This window comes from Mus caroli, unplaced genomic scaffold (genome assembly GCF_978045245.1).
Source record: "Mus caroli unplaced genomic scaffold, Mus_caroli_1 scaffold_13, whole genome shotgun sequence".
Taxonomy (NCBI): domain Eukaryota; kingdom Metazoa; phylum Chordata; class Mammalia; order Rodentia; family Muridae; genus Mus; species Mus caroli.
In genome coordinates, this window is record NW_028227268.1 from 65,858,649 (window position 1) to 65,886,638 (window position 27,990).

The 27,990-nt window shown below is 44.5% G+C and overlaps 1 protein-coding gene across 3 annotated transcripts in view; it reads right to left on the bottom strand.

Moving 5' to 3' along the window:
* Gria1 (glutamate ionotropic receptor AMPA type subunit 1) overlaps positions 1–27,990 on the bottom strand; it is a 315,652-nt gene that overhangs the window by 102,131 nt on the left and 185,531 nt on the right. For all 3 annotated transcript variants that reach the window (XM_021178393.3, XM_021178392.3, XM_085830005.1), the window contains exons 6-8: positions 11,387–11,548; positions 8,275–8,442; positions 292–396 (exon numbers count right to left, since the gene is read on the bottom strand). In XM_021178393.3, the coding sequence (XP_021034052.1) occupies positions 292–396; positions 8,275–8,442; positions 11,387–11,548 (435 nt within the window). The remainder of the gene's footprint in view (positions 1–291; positions 397–8,274; positions 8,443–11,386; positions 11,549–27,990) is intronic.

Sequence of the window (27,990 nt, forward strand, 5' to 3'; positions counted from 1 at the left end):
AGGGAGTATGCAGGGCTCTCCCTCTCTGTGCTTAGAGTGTTTTCATATCCCATGGTTCTCAAACACTCTAAGAAAAAAATCTGGGAGTTGCATCCCCATTTTACAGAGAGGGAACCAATTCCTAGAGAAGGGACCTGACTTTCTCCAAATCCCAGGTTTCAAATGGCAGAGTGGAGAGTCTAGAATTGACATTTCCTTACTCTCTTCAAAGGCGTAGGCAAGGCAGGTGTCCAGGGCCCTCATCAGTGGCCTGATCCTCCACTCAGCCCTGTCAGCTAAGGTGGCCCTTACCTTGCGGATTCCATCATGCTTCATTTCGATCACATGGAGGGTGTAGTTGGTCCGGCGCCCTTTCTCGTTAAACTGCACATTTCCTGTCAAACCTTCGAAGCGCACCTGAAAATAGAGCCAAATGCTGAACAGTGAAGCTGCACACTCAAGTTGCATTTCATGTTTGCCCCTGTGGGTTTTGTTATAATTATTGTTGTTGTTGCTGCTGGTGGTGTGTGTATATTGGTTTTCAGAGGTGGTATCTTAAATAGCTCAATCTGGCTTTGAACTTAATATGAATCTGACAAAGATGACCTTGAACTCCTCAACCCACCCATCTCCCACTCCCACCCCACCCCAGTCCCCCACATCTACTTCCTGTAATGGAATAACAGGAAGGTGACACCAAGACAGGCAAGTATCCCGAGTGTCTTCCTAGTCTGGAAGTCTGCTTGATTAGATTATGGCTACATCCTATACTCTCTGAACAATGCACTTAGAAAACGGTTGGCAACCTAGGACCCCGTCTTCATCAAGCTGCACATTCACCTGGTTTAAGCCATGGAAGCAAGTTACTCCTTTATAACGTCCCACTCCTATTCAAACACACCTTGGAACACATCCTGGGAATGAGGAAGATGGGCCAATCTTGTCTAGACTGGTTGGGGATATCCGTGCAGAACAGTAAACTGTGATCTCAGAGTGAACTCTTAGGTGGACTCCTCTATTTACTGTCTTATGACCATGCATAACTGGATGTGTAAATATGTGATTGAGATCAGATGCATGATGAGAAGGAACATTCACAGGGAGCTAAGACAGATTGATCTGAGTCTGTCAGTCAAAGTAGAAAACCACTCAAAGCACACTCCTAGTCACCAAGCTCTGAACCTTTGAACCCCATATGAAGGAAGACTCAGGGCACCCTCAGTCATGTGGCTCTCTGACAGTTCTGACAGTGAATTTCTTCCTGACTTGTGCTCACACTCTTCTTTGAGTACCATGTTCTTGCTGCTTTACAGTCTCTGGGAGCCTTGGTTTTCTTCTTGAGTAACACACCAACAGCCTGGAAACACCTAGCCGAGACATAGACCAACATGCCAAGTGTTTTTTTCTTTCTTTCTTCTTCTTCTTCTTCTTCTTCTTCTTCTTCTTCTTCTTCTTCTTCTTCTTCTTCTTCTTCTTCTTCTTCTTCTTCTTCTTCTTCTTCTTCTTCTTCTTCTTCTTCTTCTTCTTCTTCTTTTTTGGTAAAACTTCAAACCCCAAGAGAGTATACCCTTACCTAATTGGGTCAATCCATTCTCTCTTACTGCTTCAGGAAAGTATTAGAAGTAAGTCAGAGGACATTCTAATGGAACATTTTCCCATCATCCTTAGCCAAACACTCCCCCCACCCTGCCTGCTCAGATGAGCAACTGAAGAAGGAGAAGCCGAGGGACTAAGGTGCCACTACTGATAAATTGGGAGGAGTCCAGACTAGAAGCCAGCCTTAGGATGGATGCCTTGAATATGATCAGAAAATGTTCTTTAATTCTTTTGTGAGTCCAGATAATAAAATACCTAAACTCCGAAGAGCTGGATTTGTCTCTGGCTTCCCTGCCAGCAGCCAGGTGACCTGGAGTGATTCACCTGCTTCAGTCTCCAGGTTACAAAGTTCCTGCCCTGTCTATGTTACGGTGACCATAGCTAATGCACAAGTGCAGTAGAAACAGAACACACCCACAGAGACCTCACATTCAGCCAGAGCATGCAGGGCCTTATAGATAGCTCAGATGGCTGAAACATCATTTGTATCAGATCCAAAAATCTACGGCATGGTAATTGTCTCTTTGAATGAGCCAGACTGAACTTGCATGGTACCTTCAAGTTCAAATTTCAGTTTGAAGGTCCAGTAGACAATGTGGGAACCCAAGCCAGCTGCTCTGTAGAGACTGAGTAACCCTCCAGCTGAAGATGAGACCAGGAAATGACGTCACAGACCTGTTGACTCTGTGTCCTCAGTTCCCTCCTGCCTATGACTGGTGAGGTGAGTCTGTAGCCGTTACAAATAGAGATTCTGCCTTTGGCCCAGTGCTGCTTGTATTCTTCCCCTCCAATAGCTTGAAAAAAACGTCATGTAGGATTTTCTTTCAGCTAGAAGTCAGAGAGGATTCATTCTCTCTCTCTCTCTCTCTCTCTCTCTCTCTCTCTCTCTCTCTCTCTCTCTGTCTCTCTCTCTCTCTGTGTGTGTGTGTCCTTGTTCTGAAGCTGACCCTTTCATCCCTTCCTGGTTTGAAGTATCAGTAGGGAGGCCATGACAGGCCAAAAACACTGAGTGAATTATACAAGCTCTTTGCTCTTTCATCTGTAAGCTGGCAATATCATCACTCCTGGAAAAGTCTGGACCATCCTTCCTTTGTAGAAAGAAACCAAAACATGGATGCAGCTACAAAGACGACTAGAAGTTGTGACTTTGCCTTCTTCTGACTTTGATCATTATGGTGGTTTAAATGGGAAATGTCCCCCATAGGCGTATATATTTGAATATTTGGTCTCAGGTTGGTGGCACCTTTGTAGATGTTTAGGTGGTACTACAACCCTGCTAGAGGAAGTATGCCACTGGGAGTGTATGTTGCCATGACTCCTGATCATGATAAACTCATCCCTCTGGACCAGGAAAGTCCAAATAAGCTCCATCTTTCTATAAGCTGCTTTGTTTTATCCCAGAAATAAAAGGTAACTAATATCGTCATCCTGGCCCATGCTCGGCTCTTCCAGTGCTTCAGGTTCAAGGTGGGTAACTTGGTTGGCAGGTTTTAGTTTAAGTAACTTATTTAGACAGCAGTGGGGCAAATATTTGGGTTACTGGATGGTAGACTAACGGAAACAAACAGAAAAGATCATCAGTAACAATACAAATGGATACCTGCGTTTTCTCACTGGTCTCAAATATCAATCTATTTAGTAAGAAGGCACTGCATGATCTCATGTGGCTCAGTTTCCTCATGTGTTAGATGGATCTATTTGAGTTAATTGTGTCTTAAGCTTATTTTAAGGGTAAATAAGATACTTTATGATAAAAATGTCTTTGCAAATGCTCAACAAGCTAGCTATTATTGTTACTAGGAATGACCCCAACACTACCAACACTTCCCAAGCACTGTGCACTTATGAAGCTTCGTCTGCATTCACAGGAATCCCATGAGGCACGATGCTTATATTTTATGATTTCCTTTCACGAGGGGAAGCCAGAACTCTGGTGCTAGGTGGTAAGAATAAGCAGTAGAGGCAGGCCAGAAATCCAGAGTTCTTGATGTCTGCTGGTGTCTATATCTCACCTATTAAGTGGCCCCTCTATAAGATTGTCACACTCAGCTGTAGTGGGCCACACAGACATGCACAGTGTGGTATGTGATACCTGCTTGCTGCTGCCACAACCCCTTGGGCATTTCCAGACACATTTTATTGGCACCCAAGGACAGCTGCAGACTCCTCATTGAACCTGTATCTGGGCTTCCTTCTCAAATAACTGAAATATCTAGAATGTTGTGTTGGCCATGAGTGTTCATATGTAGATACTACTCAGATGAGATAGTGATGACACCACACGTATACTGTGTAGAACGGGCCAACAGGAATGGAAAATAGACCAGAGCCTAGCATAATCATCAGAGAGGCTTCACCCAGAAACGTATGGGAACAGATCCAGAGACCCACATAGCCAAACATTAGGCAGAGCACAGGGAATCCTTTGAAAGAGGCAGAGAAGGATCGTAGGAGCTAGAGGGGCCAAGAACAGTACAAGAACACCCACAAATTCAACTAATGTGGGCTCATAGTGGCTCACAGGGACTGAGCCCACAGAGGTCTGCCTTCCCTAAGTTCTCTTCAAATATGTTATGGTTCTGTAGCTTAGTGTTCTTGTGATATTCCTAACAGTGGGAACAGGAGCTCTCACTGACTCTTTTGCCTGCTTCTGGGACCCCTTTCCTCCTGCTGGGTTGCATCATCCAGCCTTAATATGAAGGGATGTGCCTAGTCTTATTGCAACTTGATATGGCATGATTGGTTGATAGTCCTGGGAGACTGGCCCTTTTCTGTAGGGAAATAGAGGAAAAGTGGATTTGAGGGAGAAGGGATGTGAGGGAAAATTACAGTGGGGATGTAATATATAAGAGAAGAAGAATAAAAAGGACGAGTTCTGATTCCCTTGAACAGATAAACCAGTCCTAGGAAAAACGAAAAATAATTACTCAGTGGTGTCCAGACAGTTCTGGGTGGGGCTAGGATTTGAACCCCACCCTTTCCTTCAACATTCCCTTGAAGGTCAAGTGTGACATCCCCTCATGTGCCTGTGTTCTCACTCTAGCTTTCTGTAGGTGTCATGTGTGTGTTTGGGGTAGACCCCAAGGCCTCAAGCATGCCAGGCCATGCAAATGCTTCCTCAGGGAGCTTTGTTCCTAGCATCTCTCAAGGATTCCAGGTTGCATGAATCCAGCTCTGCAGATGACCACACTCTGGCTGTGCTTTCTGATCCTACCCTCGACAAGACTCTGTGGCTCAGTCCTCAGTGCGCGTCTCCCTATTACTGCTCATGAGGTTTTCATGTCCCTGAGACTCGACACTGAGTACTGAAAAGCAGGGATCCCTCTTGCCCCCTCCATCCTTCACTTGTGTATCCTTGACAATGGCCCCAATAAATAAGAGGGAGTCAGCTTTCTGAATGTGATGGCTTGGGTTTGGCTTCTAGGAGCATCAACATTTCCACAAGTCCTAGTCATACAGAACTATGTATAGTAAAATATGCATTTTTTTTCTGGAAAAAAAGACTCCAGATATGTCCTTAAAGGCTTATGATGCCACACATTAAGAGCTTGACTTGTGACTTGGGTCTTTTTTTTCCCCCCAGTTAGAAGCAGGCACAGGGTGTTCCCTTCTTGGAGCACTGTGGGCTTCCAGGTTTTATGCTCATTAATATTTTAAATAGCGTTCCTGGTGGCAGGCAGGGGCAGCTTCACCTTGTTGGGGAATTTCAGTGGTGAGGGATGTGGGTGCATAGAGACTGCCCAAAGCTCTGTGCTGCTGCACTGGGCTGAGCCTTCAGAACAACTTCTGTATGTGTCACCAGACACACACTGGACTCCAGATGGCAACATCTGAGCCAAAGTGGGGTTGGTCCTTTGTACTGTGTAACCCAAAGACTGCAGGGACAAGTAGTTCTAGAGCAGATCTCTGGGTTCCAAAGACTGGATGCCACTAGGGTTTACCTAGGCCCTGGTGGCAGTTGTCTCTTGGTGGTATGGCTATGTAAAGAACCAGATCTAGAAGTAAAATGGCTAGACAGTCATTTTGGCGGGGTGAAGGCTCCAGAGGTCAACACTGTAGAGAGTAATCTACTGGGTCATAAGACAGGCCTGATACATGGAAGGAGGGGCTCAGGGCAGGGCTTTGGCTCTTCCTCTGTGGTTAAGCTGTTGTGTGATCATGGACTCATCACAAGCCACTCTGTGTCTAGCATCTCATTTATAAAGTGAGGGGCAAAGTGGGCTGGTAATCTGCAAGGTTTCTCTGGCAATAAACCCTTTATTCTAGGTGATTCACACAGATTTGAAAAGGAGTCTGCTATGGACAGATGGTCTTAGGGAAGAACATTTTGGTTTGTTTGTTTGTTCATCAAAGAGACTGAAGGAGCCTCTCATGGGCTGAATTTGACTTAATTGTCCCCAGTGTTTAATCCCTCTCTATCCCTGGAGTGCACAGTCAGCTCTTGGGAACTACCCATGGAAGGCAGGTGCACATGTATTTCAGTTCCCAAACAGTAAGCTATCAGCCTTTACCATGGCAACCAACTCCCTAATCCTGTCAGGGCAGAAGCAGAGGGGGAGTGGAAAGATGTGAGTGAGGCCATACGGGAAATGAATGCACTCCTAGAACTTTTTTTTCCCCCTCCTGGTATTTCCCATGTAGCTCATGTTAAGTAGAAACTAGCAATCCTCCTGCCTCTGCTTTCTGAATACTGGTTCTTAGCATTTGTATGGCAAGCTGAGATTTGAGTGCTATCTGCTTGGCCTTCTCCTTTTCATGAAAAAGAGGTCCACCAGAGAGCTGAATGGATATTTAGTGGTTGCTCAGGGAGACGTGGGGGCCGTCTTTCTTGCTTCCTCATTCAGAGCACTGCCTGTCACTCCACATTGCCTTCCCAGATTCATCCCTGTCATGGTGGCGTCAGAATACAATTTCAGGGATGTCATTAAGATGCGAGAAGCAGAGGAGCTGCAAAGTTGTGGGACCAAGGGCAAGTCCCTGGGCCTGTCTGAGGCCAGACTCACACTGCAGACAGATCTGTCTTGACTGCTGTCAGGAAGAGCATTTTAAATATGCTGGGAATAGCCACTTCCTTTTTGGTAATCATTCTGGAACCTGCCTGGTGTCTGTTGTAACTGTCTGGTGACTTGGGAGCTGCCTCGCACAGAGACAGGGGAGGGCTGAGACACAGCTGAGGTCCTAGTGATGCCTGCTGTGGTAGGAAGGCCTGCTGTCTCACTTCAGTCTGGAGGACATGGCTGCATGTTCTCCATCTCACCAGGCTTTGCTCCAGGGATGAAGAACGGCTGTGGAGTCACTTCCCTATTCTTTCTCCAGGTTGTGAATATTGCCTGAGCTATGTACATGTGGATATACATTTTGGGTTCATGTCTCTCTTATTTAGAAGTCCCTCTTCTTCCTTGAAGTCCAATTCCTTCTGCTGAATGTAGGTTTAATGGTGGAGCTGGTCTCACCCATGGAATGCCATTGGTTGGGGAAGGTGGGTTGGATTCTGACGGATAATTGTGCCAAACTATCTTGCTGTTGTGGGCTCCACTCTGTGCCCATGCTTTGTCATCTCTTTTGGGCTCAGTGCAGCCTTCTTCTTACCATCTCTTTGCCTTTGTACCAGAGAGATAGCTGTGCACTAGCAAATGGAGAATTATAACATGGGCTGTGGTACTTCTAGAAACTTCTAGAGACTTCTAGGACCTCCAAGAGTATTCAAGCAGTGGGCAAGTCCCCAGAATCTTCTAAAGCAGGAATGTCAAGCATGCACCCATCATTCCACTGTCTCACCCTGCAGCCCCAGCAGATATGTTAGTGATTTAAAATTCATACTCTCCACTGTGGAGTCTGGATTCTGCATAGCCAATCGATCGGGCTAGGAACAGTTTTCTAGTCCTGTTTTCTCACAGTTCAAATGCAAACAAAATTGATGACTGCGGTGCTGAGACAGAAAGAAGTCATGTCAGAAGGATGAGCAACAGAGCTATGAAGTGTGTATGAATAAAAAATGAACGGAGGAGCACAGCTCAGCATCAACCTGAGGGTTTCCTTTCTCTTTTAGTTTGCGTTTAGTGTGTGTGTATGTGTGTGTACAGATCTGTGAGTGGGCACATATGCACATGTGTATGTTTATGTGTAGAAACCCAGGCCAATCTCTTTCTCTGCTTCTTTATACTTTAGATATTGATGCAAGGCCTCTCACTTGAAACCAGATCTCATGAGTTCAGCTAGTCTTGCTAGCCAGCCCCATGTGGAGATTCCATCTCTGCCTCCTGAATGCTGGAATTATAGGGAGGCAATCACATCTGCCCACTGTTCATGTGGGTGCTAGGGATCTAAACACTGCTCCTCATACTCTTGTGATAAGCATCTGCCCTTATCATCTACCTCCTTGGCCGCATCCCTGCACATGTATGTCAAATCCCCTTGCTAAACATGGGAATCAATGGCTTTCTTTTTTCAGTATAACCACTAAGCTGAGAATACAGCTTTGATACTACAAGGAGTGGCATCACATTTTCATGGTCTCTTGACTGTTTTGTCCCACGTTTGACTTGGATTCCCTACATTTGACACAAACAATATAGTGGTCACTGCAAACTCCAGGCATATGCTTCATTTTAGAGTGATGCATATTGGTTGCTTGAACTGGATGCTGATTTTTCCTATTTGGCTCCCAAGAGTGAGGTAGGGAGTCACCACCAGCCTTACCTGCTGCAGGGCTCTCTGGATGTCGATCCCTTGGCCCCAGGGCACAGCTGGATTAGCCAGACAGTCCCCAGCATTCCCTCGGCGGGATATGTCAATCCTCTGCCTCCGCAGGCTCTGGAAGGCCTCGGCCATCACCTTCACACCATCATAGGTAAGAGCAGAAGTGTACTGGGGAAGGAAGGCAGATAGACAGGTGTCAGAGGGAGCCGGCATCTGCTCACCAGTCTAGCAAATCAGCTCTCCAGAGCTGTGAGTTCAGCATGGCCAGCTGTAACCTATAAAGGCATGCCAGCATTTTAAAGTTTGGTGTGATTTGAAAAATGTTGGTTTAATTGGGAGGAAATACATAGATTAATTATGACATATCCATAGACCAAATACATGGAAAATCAGTTGGCCCCCTTCGTAAGCGAGTCAACAACTGGGAGCTAAGGAGAACACCTCTTCTAACAGTCAAGGAAATAATATTCCAGGATGAGCAAGCTCTTAATTATCTCTGTGTGCAGTTTATTTCATGGTAAATCGCATATTCTATAAACATTCCCTCTTGTGGATTAATGATAACGCTTAAGGGTTTTTCTCGCTTGATCAAAGAGCAGTATGATATGAATGAGACAAAACTTACTACCTACTATGTTATCTTAAGGTCATACAACACAGCTATAGGATGAGTTTATTTTCCCAGGTCCTAGTTGATTTCCTAGTTTATTTTCCTCGTTTGTTGTGTGTGTGTGTGTGTTTGTGTATACGCGTGCATGCATGTAGGGTGGAGGTCTTCAATTGCTCCTTTGCATATTTTTGAGACAGTCTTTGCGTGAACCTGGAGCTCACAAACTGGCTAGAGCGAGTGGCCAGTGAACCCGAGGCATCCTCCTGTCTCTGATTCCCCAGGGCTTGGATTACAGGCACATGCTGTCATGCCTAACTTTCTCTGTAGGTACTGAGGATCCAAAAACAGATCCTCATGTTTACACAGAAAGCACTTTAATCACTCCCTTCTAATTTATATTTTTGAGACAGGCTAGCTTGGAACATTCTGTGTAGCTCAGGATGACATTGAACTCCTATTCCTCCTGAGTCTACATTTTAAGGGCTGCCATTACAAGCAAAGTCTTTGTTTTTTGTTTTTTGGGTTTTTCTTTTCTTTTCTTTTTTTTTTTTTTTGCCTGTTTTGATTTTCTCAGGAAAAAAAATACATTACACTTGTAAATTGCTTGGGCAGTCATAAACTAATTTGTTAGCTTCTATCAGACTCAATCTTTGTTTTAAAGCATTCTTGTTTAATTAGATACTGCAGCGAGTCTTGAAGAAAGAGTTAAGTCAATTTGATCACTGGAGGAAGAGTGCATGAGCTACACAGCCTGCAATTCACAAATAGACTGAGCAGCCTAGAAACATGGGCCAAGGATTCACCAATGGTCCCAAGTCTGAGGCCACAAGACATGTCCTCAGAATCTTTCTCAACAGTGTCTCATGTAGCCACTGCCATGCTACGACATCTGACCTGGAAGGACAATAGCCTGTTCTCAACATCCACAAACATTATCAAATATCAAACAAAATAGGGTTTGGCTGTGGGATTGTGCCATGAGAAGCTGACTGCAGAGCCAGGAGGAGAGCTGCTGTGCATCTTCTGGAAGGTTTCTCTGATGGTCTTCTGGGGATACAAATGTGGGGAGCCAGTGTCACCCTGTCCACAGAGGCTCTGTCTGCAAAGAGAGGGACATTTTTCTTGTTCTGAGTAAGATGGTGACAGAAGGGTCGGAGCTGTGGCTCTTGGTCAGCACACATGAGGTATTAATTTCCACCCTTAGTGCCACTGGAGTGAAAAGAAAGATGGTGGCCCTACTTAGAATAGAAACTGAATTGTCTGGCCTCCCTTGTGAGCATTGAAAGGCAGTTTTCTCACCTGGGGCTAATGGTGGGTAAGTGAAAGATCTGCTAGTGACTGCTAGTGACTACAGAGAAGGATTCTCTCTTCTCTCTCTCTCTCTCTCTCTGTAGATTTTCATGTATGTGTGCTTGTGTATGTTTGTGTGTTGAGGTCAGAGGCCAACAATAGGACTCCTCTTCTATCTCTCTTCACCTTAATTTTAAGACAGGGCTTTTCTCTGGACTTGGAGTGCAACAATTTGGCTAGACTGGCTCATCGGCAAGATCCAGGGATCCTCATCCCCCTGCCTTCCCCATGCTGGGGTTACAGATGTGTGCTTCTGCACTTGGCTCTTTACATGGGTGTTGGGGATCCAGCCAGGTGCAGTGGGCACTTTACTAACTGAGCCATCCCTCAGTCTCAGGAAAAGAGTTCTCATGAACAGCAGCTGTGCTTGCCCTTTTCCTATCCTGCTGTGTTATGGTTTGAGTCTCGGGTATCTTCTGCCTCCCCAAAGAAAACCCCTCATGGCGAAGGCATGGTCCCCAGAGATGAGCTTTGGAAGGCAACTGTATCATAAGGACACTGACATAATCAGTTGACACATTCAAGGGATTAACCCACCAATGAACTCCTACCCCAATGGCATCATTGGGAAGTGGTGTAAATCAGGAGGCAGGGGTTCCCTTGGGGGAAGTGGGTCACTGAGTATGTGCTTTTGCAGGCTGGAGCTTATCCCTTCCCCCTTCCAGAACCCCCACTTTCTGGATGCCTTGAAAATAGAAGTTTCCCTCTGTTGTACCTTTCTACTATGATGTTCTTGCCTTGCCACAGCCCCAGAAGCAATAGAGTCAGCTGGCCATATGGTGAAACCATGAGCCAAAATATATTTTTCTTTCTACATGGATTTATTTGCTCTGGTATTTTGTTCCACTGACAAAAATCACCTATCAGATGCTGGGTGGGATGCTGCCATCATGGCTGAAGTCCATGTGGCCTTCTTGTACTACAAAGCAGATGTCAAATGCTGAGCATAACAGAATAAGACTTGGGGAATATTTGGTGAATGTGCAGCAATGGTACCAGCCTTGGGCTGCCAACTTCTGTCCCACTGGGATGCCTGACCCTCACGCTAATGCTGTCTTTTGCTTATTAGAAGAGCCATTTCCTTTCTGAATGCTCTGCTTTTCAGGAGATGGTTAAGGAAAAAAAACAGAGGTGGGGTATCCATTTTCACACCTTTGGCCTCTTCCAGTCCACCCTGGTGTGGTCCCGAGCATCACTTGTCCTCCACTGCTGCATGATTCTGGCTGGGATCGTGTCTGTGTAGTTCACCAGTTGGAAGCCTGTCACATTGGCTCCACTCTCCTTGAACTTATTTAAGTCAATGTCCATGAAGCCCTGTGGAGGAAGGAAGGGAGAATCAAAACCTGTTGTCTGGGCAGGTCTCTCACACAGTTCAGATGAATGAGGCTTTCTCTCCTGCTCCACAGGGCAGAACAGACTGAATCTAGACAACAGTTGTTGCACCCTTCGAATTCCCTTCTCATAGATTTTCTTACACAAGGTTGGCATAGAGGCCAAGATGGCAAATCTGGAATGTAGGAAGGTTGGCTTACACTAACTTGGACCAAGTTACTTTGTTCATTTGTTTTTATGATGGAGCCTGAAGGTTTGAGAAAGGTTGAAATAGACACCATGTCACCAGAGTGACAATCAATGAATGGCTGGGATTAAAAAAATTGTTGTTATTTCTTTTAGAATTCCATACAGATTATTTTGATCATACTGACCCCTCCTGCAGTTCCTTCTGGATCAGCTCTTCCCTATCCAGTAACTTTGTGTTCCCCCTTTTACATTTTAACCCACTGTATTCAATTTGTACTATGCATATACTTGGGTGTGGGGCCAGCTCCTGAAACAGGAACAACCTACCAGGCACCATTTTCTTCAAGGGCACTGACTCTCCCAGCACCCAGGAGTTGCCAAGAACTTCTTGGCTAGGGTAGGAATTCGTGCCTTCCTCCCATCTTCACACTGGGGTTTTTTCTGGCTTAAACTTGTGCAGGGGTTGTGTATCCTATCACAATCACTACGAGTTTATATGTGCAACTCATTGGTTGTGTTTGGAGAATATTATGTGCAGAATGTGTGTGCTTGGCTGCATGCACCAATGTGTGTTTGTGTGTGTGTGTGTGTGTGTGTGTGTGTGTGTTTGTAGTTCAGAAAGCAATTGTATAGAGACTATTCTCTTCTTCCACATCTATATAGGTTCTGGTGATTGAACTAGGATTCTGGGCTAGTGTGACAAATCCCTTTTCTTCTGAGTTATCTCAATGGTCCAGATTTACCCCCCTTCTCTTATATACTGTACCTTGACTGAAGTTTCTCCTCCCTCCTTTCACCTTTAGAGAGAGGAGATATCTGAAGTGTGCTGGGAACAAGTGCCTGCTAGTTTCCCAAGGTCACCAGCAAGTCTGTGAAAGGGGCTGGCTTCTGGTGGGGGCCTTCACCTCACACTGCACTCTTTCATGTACAGTGAACTGGACCTGTTCTCCTGGAGGAGGCCTGGCCACCTCTGTCATTCATGAACAATTCTTGATTGCAAATGGAATTTCTTTCCAATTCAGCAAAACTCACTCAAAGTCAGGAAGCCTTGAACTTAAAAGAAAGCCTTGCATTTATATAATACGCTCGACAATGAACAGTACTTTCATGTCCGTGGCCTCATTCCACTCCTTTATAAGACGCAGCTTACTTGTCTGTTTGCCACACAGAGAAACTAAGACAGAAAGGGAGGGTCAGTGCCCACAAAGCTGCTCACTGAGTTAGTGACAGGGGAGGGGTCAGAGCTAAGATCTTTGGTTAAATAATTCACTCATTTCCCCAACCCCCCCTCAAACTCATCACCAAACACACTATTTTGAGAATGTAGAGTGGATAAGCTCCGTTCCTTGTAGACCTTACATTCTGGTAGGGGAAATCACACTGTAGACAAGAAAACATAGCATGCAATGCTGTGTAGCTGTGTGTGTTCTGTGGTAGCCATGTGTCTATGAAGAAGGAAAGTGGGTTTGTGGATGGGGAGAGAGATAGTCCAGACGACCTGCCTGTGGGGTCTCATTAGCAGAAGTAGAGTCCCATGTGTGAATTATGGGATATGTAGGTGGGGCACACTGAGCAAAGCCCTAGGGGGTAGGAGGCCGCTTGGAATGTTCCAGAAGCAGTAAAGGAGCTGGTGTAACTGGAACGCATAGTGAGAAAGATTTCTGGTAGGAGATGAGGTCAGACAGGGCTGCAAGCTGGGTCACACACAGCTTGTGTTAACTTGTTTCTTTATATGTTTTATCCATTATAATCAGTACCGCATTAGAGGATGATGAGCAGGGATTGTAAAAAACGCATGCGTGTTTGACTCCATGGCTTAGGGAAAGTGTCCACTGACATAACAGAAATACTAGAAGAAAGAGCTGAGGAAGCGTGCCTGCAGTAGGGAAATCCACAGCTGGCAGTGGAGGTCCGTGCACTGGACCTGGCTCTCCCTCAGGACCCTAAGGCTTGTCGGAATCAATTCCCAAAAGAATGGACTTAATGATTCCAAGACCTCCCATTTCCACCAGTGCCGTTGACAGTCCGTGACTCCTTTGAACTCTGTTTTATAGAGGAGTTCAATCTCAGTTCAGTCTCACCCAGCCTTTGTCCTTGCTTCCGGTCTAGCAATGCCATTTCTATTCTTGACCCTTTTCCAGCATCAGGATCCTAGCTAGCATAGCATCTCTCCAGAGAGCTCACTCCTGTCCCCTCATCTGAAGAACCAGTTCCTGCCCCACAGCAGACACTGTTGGCCCTCTTTATTTCCACTCCCCATTCCACACTGCTATTCCATGCTGTGTACCAACTACAAACACCTGCCACCCCACCTGCATGTAGAGGAGGCCAGGCATGTTGGGCTCACATGCCTAGGGACAGCTGTGGAGTTAGTAGATGCCAGCCTACTATCCTCTGCTGGTGTCTAAGGTGGTGGACTGGTCCATACTGACATCCAGAGGTAAAGTGAGGGGTGGGACTTCTTGAGGATGTGCCTCAGTGCCTCCCTTCTCTTTTTTTTTTTACTGTGCATCGCTACTGTGTTTCTAGGATTAGAACCTAGTGCTTGCTTCTTCCTGAAGCCTTGCTTTGGACCCTGCTTGTGGGAGAACGCCAGTTGGGTTTCCTCCAACACTCAGTCTGGCTCAGTCCAATGTCGAGCCTACTGCTTCTCTGGAGCACCTGTCACCACTGACAGCATCTTTCCTCATTGTTCTTTTTGTCCTCTTTCTTCCCATTGACATGCCAACCACTGAACATGGGAACAGTTTTAATTTCCATCTGGTTAACTAATGGGTCCTAGCACCTAGCATCTCCATAAATGCCCAGCCCAGGGCAGATGCTCAATCCTTTCTTGCCGTGAGAATGAATAACGCTAGATACTGTCCCTCAAGCAGGTGTGCCAATTAGCCAGGGGAAACACGACCAGCAGGCAACAGCTGCCAGGGAGTGATTTTAATCAGTTGAGATTAACTTGTACCAAAGCCACAGTTCAGAGTGACACAGAGGTAACTGGCTCATACAATGGTACCAGTCAGGATTTGGCTCTGCTACCCAACCAGCATTTGGTGGCGATATACCATGTAAGAGTACAGCCATCTTGCCACTGGTTAAAAGCCAGCACACAGTTGGGAGATTTTTCCCTACTCTTCAGAGATTTTTTAAAAAGAACATCTTGTTCGCAAAATAGCGATTGAGAGAATGAAATGAAAATTATCTCCCACGGTCAGATCCTGTCACTTGCAATCTGTAACAAGCTCCCGGGCATCCCTACTGACTTTCCCTCCCCAGCATAATGAAGGCCAAGTAGGATGGTGATTTGTTCAAACAGAAACACAGTTCAGCTTTGTCACCAGCAAGCCTGATGACAATGTTAGTAGAGCCAGTCCTGGGTCACACATAATCAAGCTGATGGGACTCTCCATCCCCACACTCATAACCCAGGAATAGAACAGGTACACACTTCCTTTTTCAATAGTCACCACAAGAACCCAAACCAGGAAGTTACTTGGGGACCAATGTACATTCAGGAGCTGACATCTCACTTCCAATGCAAGATTGCATGCTGGGAATCATAACATTGACCCCTAGGACGTCCTAATCATGAAAGAGACTCATAGTTACTAGACTTGATTTCTCCGCAATGCAGGAGCATAGACTTGGTCAATAGAGAAGTGTGGTCTTGATTAAGAAGGGAAATAAAGGCATTCGCTCTTTGCATGCTAGGAAATTGTGAGATCCAGCTAACTCTCTTTCCCCAGTACATCTACTAAATAGGTTTAATTAAATCATTTTCCAATTTCCTTTGCTATTTTATTAAAAACCCATGAGGGTACTATTTGGTAAGTTGTGCATTTTCTTTCTCTATCTTATTCATACCATTATCTAATGTGTTTAAGGATGCCATGATGTTAATTACGGCTCTTTAAAAGTTTTTGCTATTAATCTTCATTGTCATGATTTTCTTCAAGCCATGCTGCATATTTGATAACGTATCCCTAACTGCCAATTCCATTGTTCTAAACACCATTGTTGTTGAAAAAGAATGACAAAGGCTACAGGTGTTTGCTTTTTTTAAGTACTTGTCACCCAAAGTTAGGTCTTATACCCTTTAACTGTCCCTTGAGTCCTGGCACCAGTTGCTTCTCTTTGAAGAGTGACTGTTATCTAAAGTGGCTTGGTGACACATGCCTGTAATCCCATTACTCAGAAGGTGGAGGTAGGAGGATCAAGAATTAAAGATCAGCCTTGGCTATATAGACATCTACTGCAGCCTGGGCCATGTGGGACTCTGGGCAAAAGGTACTCCTGAGGCAGCCAGATTGCCTTGCCTCTGTATGCTTCTTCAGAATCTATCTCTGTATTGCAGTAGCTTCCCCATGCATGATCAATGAACAAGCAACATGGAAAGTATGTTCTGCCTTTTATCTTCATCCAGGGGCAGAGGATGTGGCTAAGGAAGTGTATGCTTGAGGACGCTTCATAATCTGAGGGACGGGGTGCACATGAGGGTGTTTCTAGAATAGCTACCTGGAAGGACTGTCAATCCACAGCTCCAGGAAGGGAGCAGGCGATCCTGATTTTGACAAAATGTTAATGCCAATGAGTCAGGACTCAAGGTTAAATATATTAAAGTCATGAAGGTTAAACAAAGAGTTAAACAGAAGAGTTAAACAAAAATAGCATAACCCCAGTCATTAAGGAGAGGCTGAGCAAGTTTGAGGGGTGATCTGAAATGTTCCATCATTGCAAACCTAATGGGAGCCACAGATGACCATGGGTTGATGAGGCAGGAAAAAGTGGTGCAGGTGTTTAGACGTGTGGAAAACAAAGCCAGAATAATGGAAGATGGGGAAGGTGCAACTTAATACTTGCTTGAGATTGGTTTAGGCCCCAGGACCAGGGTTGGGAAAGAAAGAAAATGCAGGGTTTTGCTTGTTATATTTTAGACACTTCTGTCATAAACTTTTACCCTTTAAATGCCATTAGAAAATAACAACAAACCGTGAATAAAGTCAATGTGCTCTCTGGTTGGATGTCATTGTTCCTGGGAAAAGGAGTCAGTGAAGTCACAGAATGGGGTGGTAGCATTTGAGGAATCACATTCTAATATGGTCCGAGAGTTCAGCTTACTCTACCATCTCTTAGCCTGGGGCTGAGAGTCAGCCGTAGACTGCAGCATAGTCCCGAAACTCAGCTCATAAGACCAACAAAACAATGGTGGTTCGTGTATGTGATCTAACTTTATCTAAACCACCTTTTGGGGACTGTAGAGTTACTGCTGTAGAAACATAAAAAATTAAGCAAGCAGCCAAGAGTTATCCTGGGGCGTATTTTAAGTCTTTCCTAGTTCCCCTACCAAGCTGGACATTCATTTTAATATTTTGTATTTATCATCCAGCTTAATCCCACGTGTGGTCTGAGAGACAACTGGGCAGTAGTTCCACTGACACATTTGTATAAGGCACTGAAAGGATTCACCCCGGTTTCTGCTGTGACCTCATTCAGAGGCCACTGTGAACTCCCTAACCATACAATTTGATGTTTTTACCAACATGTCACACTGCCAGCTCGTGGGGAGCACGGATCTTTAGATTTAGGAGGGTGGGTCCATTACCCCAGTCAAAGAGGACCAAAGCCCCTCCTATAACAGTGTACACTTAGCCTCCCAGAAAAACAGGTCTGGCCAGATCAGCCTTTATCAGTGACCTGTAAGCATGACTGTTGGGTTTCTTCTGGACACAACCATCTCCGGCTGCTGTGCAGACATATCTTAAGTACGGATTTATCTGGAGCCTGTAAATGATCTGTCTGCCCTTTCTTTGTCCACACCCAGGACCCGAGGGACAGCCCCTTGGTAGAGGACCAGGCTGTGAGTGTAGCAGATTTTGTGATGCTAGTCACAATGCTACCTGGCTTTTTAGTGTAAATTCCGGGGATTGAACTCAGATTTTTAAGCTTGTGAGGCAAACACTTCACTGACTAAGCCTTCTCCCTAGCCCACAGGCCGGCACTTTCAGGCTGACAGGCTTTGCTTTCAAAGCACAAGTTTCCTTTTTGCTGGGATCCTTAAAAAGGGTCACCCACCTGCTGTTCAGCCCTCACCATCCTGTCATCACACCCAGCAGAAAGGAGAGGGGACATTCTGAAATGCTCAGGTTCAGCATCAAAATGAAGGCTTATTAAGCCAGCACCAGCTCATGGGGAAAGGCCCTTCCAACCCAGCCCCTTGAGATCAAGAGGAGGTAAGATCAGACCAAATCAAAAAAACTTGTACTTTATTCTCTGAATGGCACAGGTTGAGCATGTCAAGTTTTCCCCCCGAATTGTCAGAGAAATATCTCAGATGACAGCTCTGTGCAGAGAGCAGTCACAGGACTGTATGGTTTGAAGTCTCCTTCTATTAGGAAGGGTTGGCAAGAGCAGAAAGGATTAGCCTGAAACATAATGGAAGACTGAGAGGGTAGGCGAAGGATGTGCTCGACTCTTGGGAGGGTTGTCATGGTAAAGAGGTGGGAAATTTGTTCACTACGGCTCTGCCAAGATAGATGAGCAGTCAGATCTCAGGGGAGACTGATTTTTGTTAAACTGATAACACCAGCCATTGCATTTTTGCATGAATCAGCCTGAACCAAACAAGGTAGCAGGCATTCCCATGGGGTCATGGCTTAGATGATCCCATTTAAACCTTGTAAGCACATCAAGAAGCAGGTCTTTCTATTAACACTTACAAACAGAATGAGAAAGCTTAGTGGGTTGGCTTCTTTCAAACTAGTGTGGCTAGAGAGAGAGATAGAGAGGGTAAGGTGACTCTTGGGCTTGGCTTCCAGCCACCTACCTTCCTGTTTATTCATCTCCTGTCCTGAGTGGGAGTCTGTATTGGGGCAGGAAGCTTTATCTTCACATGAGGGAGGAGGTCGCTCAGAGACCAGGATGCTTAACTTCAGTGCCTCTTATGTATGCTGCCAAGTGGAGCATTAGCTTCTTGGTCCTCTATTTCTGTATTTATTTGTTATCTGAGGTTCTGAGTTCCTCAAAGGCAGAGACCACAGCCCCACAGGGTCCATAAACAGTGCCTGGTGCAGGGTGATGTCTTAGGTAGGGTTTTATTGATGGGAAGAGACATCATGACCAAGGCAACTTTTTAAAGGACATTTAGTTGGGGATGGCTTACAGGTTCAGGGGTTCAGTCCATTATCATCATGGTGAGAAACATGGCAGTGTATAGGCAGACATGGTGCTGCTGGAGGAGTCAAGAGTTCTGTATCTTGATCCTAAGACAGCCCGGGTGAGACTAGTTTTCTGAAGCTTGCCAGGTGGAGGCTTTCTTTCCCCACTGGGCGAAGCTTGAGCATGAAGACCTCAATGCCAACCCTCACAGTGACACATTTCCTCCAATGAAGCCACATCTCCAAATTGTGCCACTCCCATGGGACAAGCATTCATACACATGAGTCTGGGGTCGGGGGGTCAAGCCTATTCAAATGACCACAGGTGGCATGTTTAGAACATGCAGAGAGGTGAAAAAAAACAGAACTCTCTGTTCCTGACTTCCTTGCAAGTATTAATCCTGCTACTCCTTGGTCTCATCCTTTGTCTCAAGGACTAAAGGTGTCTTTTGATTGACTTTTCTATGTACGTTTTATTGTGAACCAGGTCAGAGATAAAAGTTCCAGAAAGAGAGTTTTAGGGATAATCACATAACTCCCTGCCCTGTGTTTGAAGGTCATGAGCTTTTTTTTCTAGGGCACCTGTCTTAGCCTTTACATGGGCATAGTTATTGACTTATCAAAGTCACCTGTCAGATCAATAATCCTTCGAGATATGTCCCAGACACAGGCTGGGTCACCATGCTATGTTGGTCAGAGGTCACCATGCTACGTTAGGGGAAGGAACAGAAGACAGAGGCCCACCTTCTGACTCTCATGCCTGCTAAGACAGTCTTGCTATTAATCTTTGACACAGTAGGCTTCTCCCCAAGATTCCATCTAAATGCATAGCTTCAACCCCCAGAGTGTGGAGACTTCTGGGCCAGCTGACTTCTCTCCTGAGGGTGCTTTTGGCTTTGTCTACAATTCTACAATCACACAGGTGTATGCTGATGAATATTGATGAAAGGGAATCTGAGAAATACTCTTCAGCTGACGACTTGATTGTGTTCTCAAACAGCCGTGTCTTTGCATAAACATCTTCACATTTTCCCATTTTAGCCACCTAAACAAGCCAATCCTTTAAGGCACCCCTCATCTGATATAATCTCTGGTAACACACAAGCTTACATGGTCTCTAATAAGTCAACAGAATGTTGTAGTTGTACAAAAGTCAGCTAATAAACATGCCATCCACATCGGAACAAAGCACTAGTGTTGAATTATCAAGTCCTGCTTGAAGTCAGGAGAGGAGGGAGCTGTATATTCAGATATCTGCAAACACAGCAGCAGGCTGATCCTGCACATGTCCTCACCATCGACAAAAATAATATAAATTTTACTCAAGGTCAGCAAATGTTTTCAGTCTTGAGATGTAGGATAAACTGCTGATAGTTTGTGGTAGAAGGTCAAGGATCCTCAGCCTGGGTGATGCAAGGCTTGGAGGCACCCTACGTGGTCTGAGATTGCTCTGTCTTCAAGAGAATGCCATCATATCACTCCTGCCTTGACTGGGATTGTGGCTGACTCTTGACAATAGACTTCAGAATAAGTTCAACCTTTGAACTCACCTGGCATAGGTGACTTCTTACATCTAGAATTAACTGGTGGACCTCAACCAATATCTTCTTGTATAGTCTCAACGTTCCTATGCAGAGAAAGCCAGGCAGGACTTCCAGAAAAACATATTTTTGTAAAATGATGATTTATTCATTCACAAGCCTTCATATAGAAGGTACCCACTGAATGCATGGTGTAAAATAGATGAAAATATAAAGAGATGGTAAATTTGAAACCTACTGAGAAGAACTATGTATAAAACAACACTGGGGACTCCAGGTTACAGTCCCAGCCCATTCTTTGTGGGACTTCTAGGTGGTTTCTCTGAGCAGGAGTGTCCTTTTTGTAAAGTGAAGGGTTGGTAAAACAAGAGTTCGAAGGGAACTTTCAGTCCCAGCCCTCTCGGGTTCTTGAAACCAGCTAGAAGGCACATTGGTTTACTCCCATGCTGGTGTGTGGTAGGTGCCTCGTCTTGATCTTGCCTGGATATCCCAGAGTTCCCAAGTTCCCTCCTTTGATGCCATATTCTCATGTTTCAGATAATTTCTGTAGTTCTGTGTAACTGTTATAGACATTGCCCCCCTCGCCTCTGTTTCTGTTTCACACACTGTTTCTGGGGATACAAACTCTAGTTCTAACACAGAAAGGCTTTAGTCACTGAGCAATTCTCCAGCTCTTCTCTGCTTATTTTATCAAACACAAAATGTTTGTGAGTACGTGAGGCATGAGCACAAATGTTTGTGAGGAGCCACCTCAACATTTTACTCCTTTCTGCCTTTCTTCAGTGACTTTTCAAAGAAATTCATTCTTTGTAGCATCATGCAGATCTGCATGGCTTTCCTAATCTCAATTATGGTAAGTGGAAGAAGGTACTTGGGGCTATGGCGGCATATAACAAGAAGATGAATTTTGATGTAGGAGGGGCCTAAGGGACCTCAAATAGGGAGTCTTGTCTGCAGATAGGAATGCCAGTAATGATGGTGATGATGATGACAATGATGACGGTAATTACGGTAGTAATTACTGACACTTATTAAGTGCCCGTTTGGGGTCGTGCATTACCCTAAGCACTTCCTAATCACCATCTTGTTTAATTTTCATATTATTACTGGAGGAGGCAGTTAATATTCTTACTTCTTTTTAGACATAAGCAACGGGAGCTCAGAGAATGTAAGGAATTTGACTAATGTCACTCAGCTGATAAGTACAAAGCCAGAAATCAAACCCAGGACTGTCCAATAGGAGAGCTATCCTTTTCAACTGAGCTTGTACTGCCTGCCTGCCTCAACAGATGCTTCTGAAGCAAATGTGACCCATATGGTGCTGAGGGATGGGGAGTGGGTGAGTTAGGGCTCACAGAAGGACCCTACAGATTTCTCAGTGTGGGTGAGCAAGACACTGAAGAACAGTTTCTTCTCTGGCTAAGGAAACCAAGCTGGGGGTATGAACTAACTGTTGTATGGACAAAACATCAGACTCTAAATGCCTCTTCAGGTAGTGGTGGCCATAGGGTATAAATGACTGACTGCCCTGGACCTGAATATCCTTGGGAAATCAGTGGGTGACCAGAACTAGAACTTCTACTAGATTAGAAGGGGTTGTTTGAGTGACACTCCATTGAGTTTGCATTCTGGATTTACTGCTGTCACTGAACTCCACCTTCTTGACAGGGACTTGCCCCTACACCTATCTCCCCAATTGTTCTATGACCAAGTGTCACAGGTCACAGTAGTGAGAACATGAGCTTCTGTGGACTATGGTGGAGCCCACCCCCTTTCATAAATGTGGGGACCCTGGGGAAGTCACCTGATATTTGTTTCTTTATTTGAAGAGGTAATATTAAAGGCAGCTGTAAGGGCCTATCAAGAGGGTTGGAGTTAGATGGAGAGTGTGGAAATGTGTTTCTGGAGTTGATAAGCAGGGAGAGGCAGAAAGCAGGGACCTGATTGTCTTGGGCTGAGGTATGGCATGGCAAGACAGATGTGAATCAAGAGTGAGGAGGGGAATGATGGCCAATGGTTAGAGATCTCTCCTGTCATATGATGAAGACATATTAAACTGATCATAGAGAGGAGAAGACACATGCCTGAAACTGTAAGTCTGGATAAGAACTCAAGGCTGAGAAGCGTCTAAGTCCCATGGGTGAACCTATTACTATCACTTTGCTAACTGACTGGCCTCTAAAGACATGTCTTTTACCCATTGGTTAGTGCAAATCACAAACCTCCACGAGGAAGTTGCTTTGTGTAGTGGATAGTGGTTAACACAGAAACTCCCAACTGGCCAAAGTTTAGAGGACCAGTGCTCTCTGAACAAGTGGGGACATTGATATCATATCCCCTGCCTGCAAAGATCAGGGACTATCTTGAAATTGGAGGCTAAAAGACTCTAAGAACCAGAGGTTGGGAGAATTGCTGTGAAGCAGTCTTTGGGACACAACAGGATCAAGGTACCCATGAGGATGTTGCCTGAAGGAGACCTGAACAAGATCAGGTCTTTCAAGATGGAGAGGGGAGGGTCTTACAAATTCACATCTCTAACTATTGATGAAGAAATATTAATAACTGATGATGTCTGGAGCAAGGAGAGTCAGTCTCTTTAAGTCTGTGTGTGGCTCCTGGTAGGTCATTCATGCTCCAGTGGAGGGTCTCTTATCCAGGGAAACATATTATATAAATTAGACTCTGTAGGTTATTAAAACATTAAGCAGAAGAGGACATAAAGGTGGGAGGGTTGTAGGGGGTATGGACCTGGGGGAAGATAGGACATAGGAGAAACAGTAGGAAAAATATGATCAAAACATATTTCTTAACTGCATGATACTCAAAGAACTAAGAGAAGTATTATATTTCTAAAAAAAAAAAAAACCTGATTCTGGAAATGTACAAATCTGTGAACATATCAAAAATCAATGGACTGTTTACTTTAAGCAGGTAAATAGACTAAAACATGAATTATATCTCAAAAGAATGGGTTTGGGAAAGTGAAGGTGTAGTGATATACGACTCTGAGTTCTGCATTATTCAAGTTCACTTGATAGAGAGTCTAGTGTTGCATTAATGTTCATCTAAGATGTCAATAATACAAATTAAGAATAGATGTATAAGCATGCAAGTGCACATATACACACATAAATGATATATGTACATGCACAACAGGTAGATTTAGTCTAACATAGTAAGAATTTTTCGCCTACAGTAAGTCCCCATTGCTGAAGATACTCTGCATTTCAGATACAGGTCTCAGAGGCCCCAGATCTAGAACTGATCTGAAAGTCTACTCTTTGCGGAGTAGTTTTCATGCTATCAGAAGGTACCATACAGGTTTCCAAAGGAAGGAAGCAACCAGCAGGTCCTATCCAGCTATGATACCTATGAACCACAACAAGGACCAACATGTCACAACAACCCTAAACACGCACTAGTGGCACACATACCTTAGTGGTAACCAACAGCTCTCTAATTGGACTTCAGGCTCACTCAACAGAGTAGGTCATGCTTGGTATTGGAAAGCTAGCCAACTACCCAGGCTTAGTGAAGTCATAGATCTTCGAGAAGTTATAGCCACCATTAACTACATTCTAAATATTTGTCCTTATATCCAAAGATAAGTGTAGTCTTCACCCATCATCAAAGAAGCTTCTATTTGCAACCGATGAGGACCACTACAGAAAACCACAACCAATCAGAATGCAGGGTTTTGAAGCTCAGTCCCGATGGATACATGAACAACAGAATTCCTGCACTTAAGGCTCAGTGATCATTGTGGAAGAGAGAGTAGGGAGCTTATATGAGCCAGAGAAATAAGAAGTTTGCTATGGGATTGTATCTCCTAGGAATATCAAAAGTTACACCCATATAGTCTCACCAACATGATTATCCAAACATGAGCTGAGCAAGGGCCACAGCAGTAGACATGCTAACATGGATGGGGGAAAGCACGGGGGTCCTCAACCCCATACAGCCAACTAAGAAAGGCTGAGAGGGGGAGAACACCACACCGATTGGTTATCCACAACCAAATGATCAACTCTGAAAACATACATGTAAGGAACACTATACAGACTGAGCAGGGCGCATTTATGAATAGGCGTTGTTAATGAAAAGAGAATAGGGATTGGTACATGAGAGGATTTTGGTGGAGGAAAGGGAAGAAGATTTAATTAAATTATAATCTCAAAATATGAAATAAATATATATTTTTAAAGTAGCATCCACTAGTGTGGTGCACTTGACTTCTTAAGACACGGGTGTCATCAGCCAATAGATTTGGTCATTTCCTGATGACAACCATAAGAAGACAGAGGACTACTATTGCTAACTGACAAATGGGTAAACTGAGGTCTGAGGCTTGGTGGCCAGCAGAAAGCTTGCCAAGCAAGAGTGACATCGGGGCACAGTGTAGTGTTTGGATCCTTTGGACTCCTTCTCCATAAGCCTTGCCCTTCCTCTAGTTTCCTTTCCTCCTGCCTCTGGCAGCTTTCCACGGGTGGTGATTTGAATCCCATTGCATTCTCCAAAGCGACCAGAGGAAGGATTTCTGGGGATTGCTCTGAAGCCCAGACCTTCTGACCCAGTGGAAAGGACTGGGAAGCATGCTCATTCTTTCCAAAGCATTTCTGTTCCTTAATCAATAATTGCACCCCTTGCTTCAGTGCCCCGAAGAAGAGGGCCATCTCCATGCAGCAGCAGGCTAATTATGTGGCTGAATTTCTAAAAAAAAAAAAAATTATCATTGTATAAATTGTGATATTCCTCTGAAGGGGAAAGAAAAACTGAGCACATCCTCCACCATGTTTCAAACTGAATTAATTAGGAATTTGAAGCCTAATTATCAGCTAATCTATTGGAACACACCAGTCTTTCCTATCTGGTTGGTGTTTGCAATTTGCAGTCGATTAGTGGCAGTTGTGGGGATCTGAGAACTCATTAGGTCAGAAGAAGAAAAACGTGGATCAGAATGATAGGGTAGCCCAAGGGGCTGACTTAGGGATGCTGTGGCTGAGGGGTCACTTGGTGACAGATGAGGGCTGGTGATGGGTTCTTCCTTCGAAGGCTCTGAGGCCAGTGGATCATTTCTGTGGTTTGAACAGAGGCAACTGTGCATGCCTCTGTGCAGGTTCTGTGCCTTCCCAAGCATCTGGGAGTCCTAGAGCAGTAGATGATGTCACCAACCTTTAGTACTAGCCTACCCACACTGCTTACTGCTGTGTGACACTGGCTGAGCCATATCCCTTGATGATTCAGTTTCCCTGCAAGTAACAGAGATTCTGGTGGAACTGACTGTGGATCTGGGATAAGAGGGATCTCACAGATTTCCTCAGTTCTAAAGAACAGTTTCAGTTTTGCAAATGGTCTTTTATGGGTGAGATGCTTGGCTTCCCCATAAAGATTCCAAACAGACACCAGTCATTTAAAATGCAAATATCTTGAAAAGATGATGGATTTAGCCATTGACACCCGAGTCTAAATTAACCTTTTGAATTAAGCTCTTCTGAGTTCCAACTCCAACTTTGAAGCAATGGGGCAGCCAAGGCAAGGGAGGTTTAGAGGGAAAGCCAGGATAAGCTAAGGCTGGAGAGCAGGCAGGGTAGAATTTAAGGGTTTGACAAATGTCTGGACCTCACATTTAGATACAGACCATGTGCCTTAATTCAATTAATGACTTTTTTTTTTTTTTGCACAGATGGTATAAAATACCAATTCTCTCTCTCTGTCTCTCTCTCTCTGTCTGTCTGTCTGTCTATCTGTCTTTCCATCACTCAGAACAAGATACCCTGACTAAAACTGAATGTGCTATCTACATGTTTAGCTCAGTAAGTTTAACATTTAAATTTTTCTTACAGATTAAAACATCACAACTGAATGGAGCATGAAAAAGTAAGAAGACAGACAAGGGCTGGGCGTGGTGGTGCACGCTTTTAATCCCAGCACTTGGGAGGCAGAGGCAGGCGGATTTCTTAGTTCGAGGCCAGCCTGGTCTACAGAGTGAGTTCCAGGACAGCCAGGGCTACACAGAGAAACCCTGTCTCGAAAAACAAAACAAACAAACAAAAAAAAATAAGACAGACAAGGGCAGTGAAGACACTTTGAACAAGGAGTGTCCATCAATAGAAATGGATTCACAGCTGCATGTGTTATGGGTTCAGGTTTGATGGTGGCTGTAGTCACTTCAGGAAAGAACTGTGGAGTTCAGAAAAGTGTTAAGCACAGACTTTAGTGCACAACCCAGCAGTCCCCTGTCTCCGTGTATCTCACAAATGTTTTCATACTAGTTCCAAGGTGATAATGACTTAGAAGTCCATCAGCTGTGTAATGGATGTGCAAAACAGGCTCTTTATAACGGACTAGTATCTGGCAATACAAAAGGAATACAAGGCGATAGAATGTACATTAGTGACTGTGTGGGGCTGGAGGAACATTGAGTGAGTCATGTAATGACTATCGATAAGCATGGATCTTTTGGGTGGTGGTGGTGATGGAGTGTTTAAAATGAAGGTGTGATGACTTCATAACCCCAGAAATATACACATAACCATAGAATTGGAGCCCCATAAGTTAGTGTGTGGTATTGTGTAGTCTATGGATTTAATATTAAGAAAGTCTCTAAAATATGAGTGTGAACATAAAGGAATATTGCATTTGACTATGGAGAATAAGAGCTAGAAGCATCAACATCTATGACATAAAAGATAAAAATGGGAACCATGACAGGAAAAACAGACCTGACAGAAAAGACAATTGCCAAGGAAAACTTAGACGGATGCAGCATATGTCAAAAGTCTATGCATGCAAAGGATTTGAAAAACCAAACCATCTTTGTGGCATGCAAAATAATAGCACCCAATAAACAGCTGCAGTGTGCTAAAGTGAAAACATTTTTTAAGACACAGGCTTATCCAGACTGTATAAAATGAAAGAAAAAAAAACAACCTCAAAACCTCTCTAAATTGATATTAATATAGGACATACTGTAAGATGGTTCCTGGCTAAGGATTTGTCAATTTTAACATAATTAAGATTTAAATGTCTGAACTCCTGAGTAGCAAAACAACCATTATGTCCAAAACCACTTGGATCTAGACATTTAACGTCCATTCCAAGATATGGTGATTTTTTTCCTCACTCCTGAAGGCAGAGCTGTTAAGAGGGTGCTAGAATGAAGGATAAGGAAGGGCCTGCCCTCCAGCCTCCAGCAAGCTACTTCCTAAGGACAGCTAGAAGTTCACAGGCAGTGCACTGCAGTTTGAAAGGGAACTTGTGACCACTGTCATGGTCTGCTTCAACTGTGAACTTGGCACAACCTTTCGTCTCCTGGGAAGAGAGTTTCAGTGAGAAACTGTTTGTATTGGCTTGACTTCTGGGCACATCTGTGGGGGATTCTTTCTTAAGGATTGCTGGGGGAAGCCCCAGCCCACCCTGGGTGGCACTGTTGCCTAACCAGGGGTCCTGGAACTTAATAAAAGTGGGGAAGGTGTGCTGAGCACACACAAGGGAGTCAGGCTATGTCCATTTCTCTCTGTTCCAGGCTGGATGGGTTGCGAGTAGC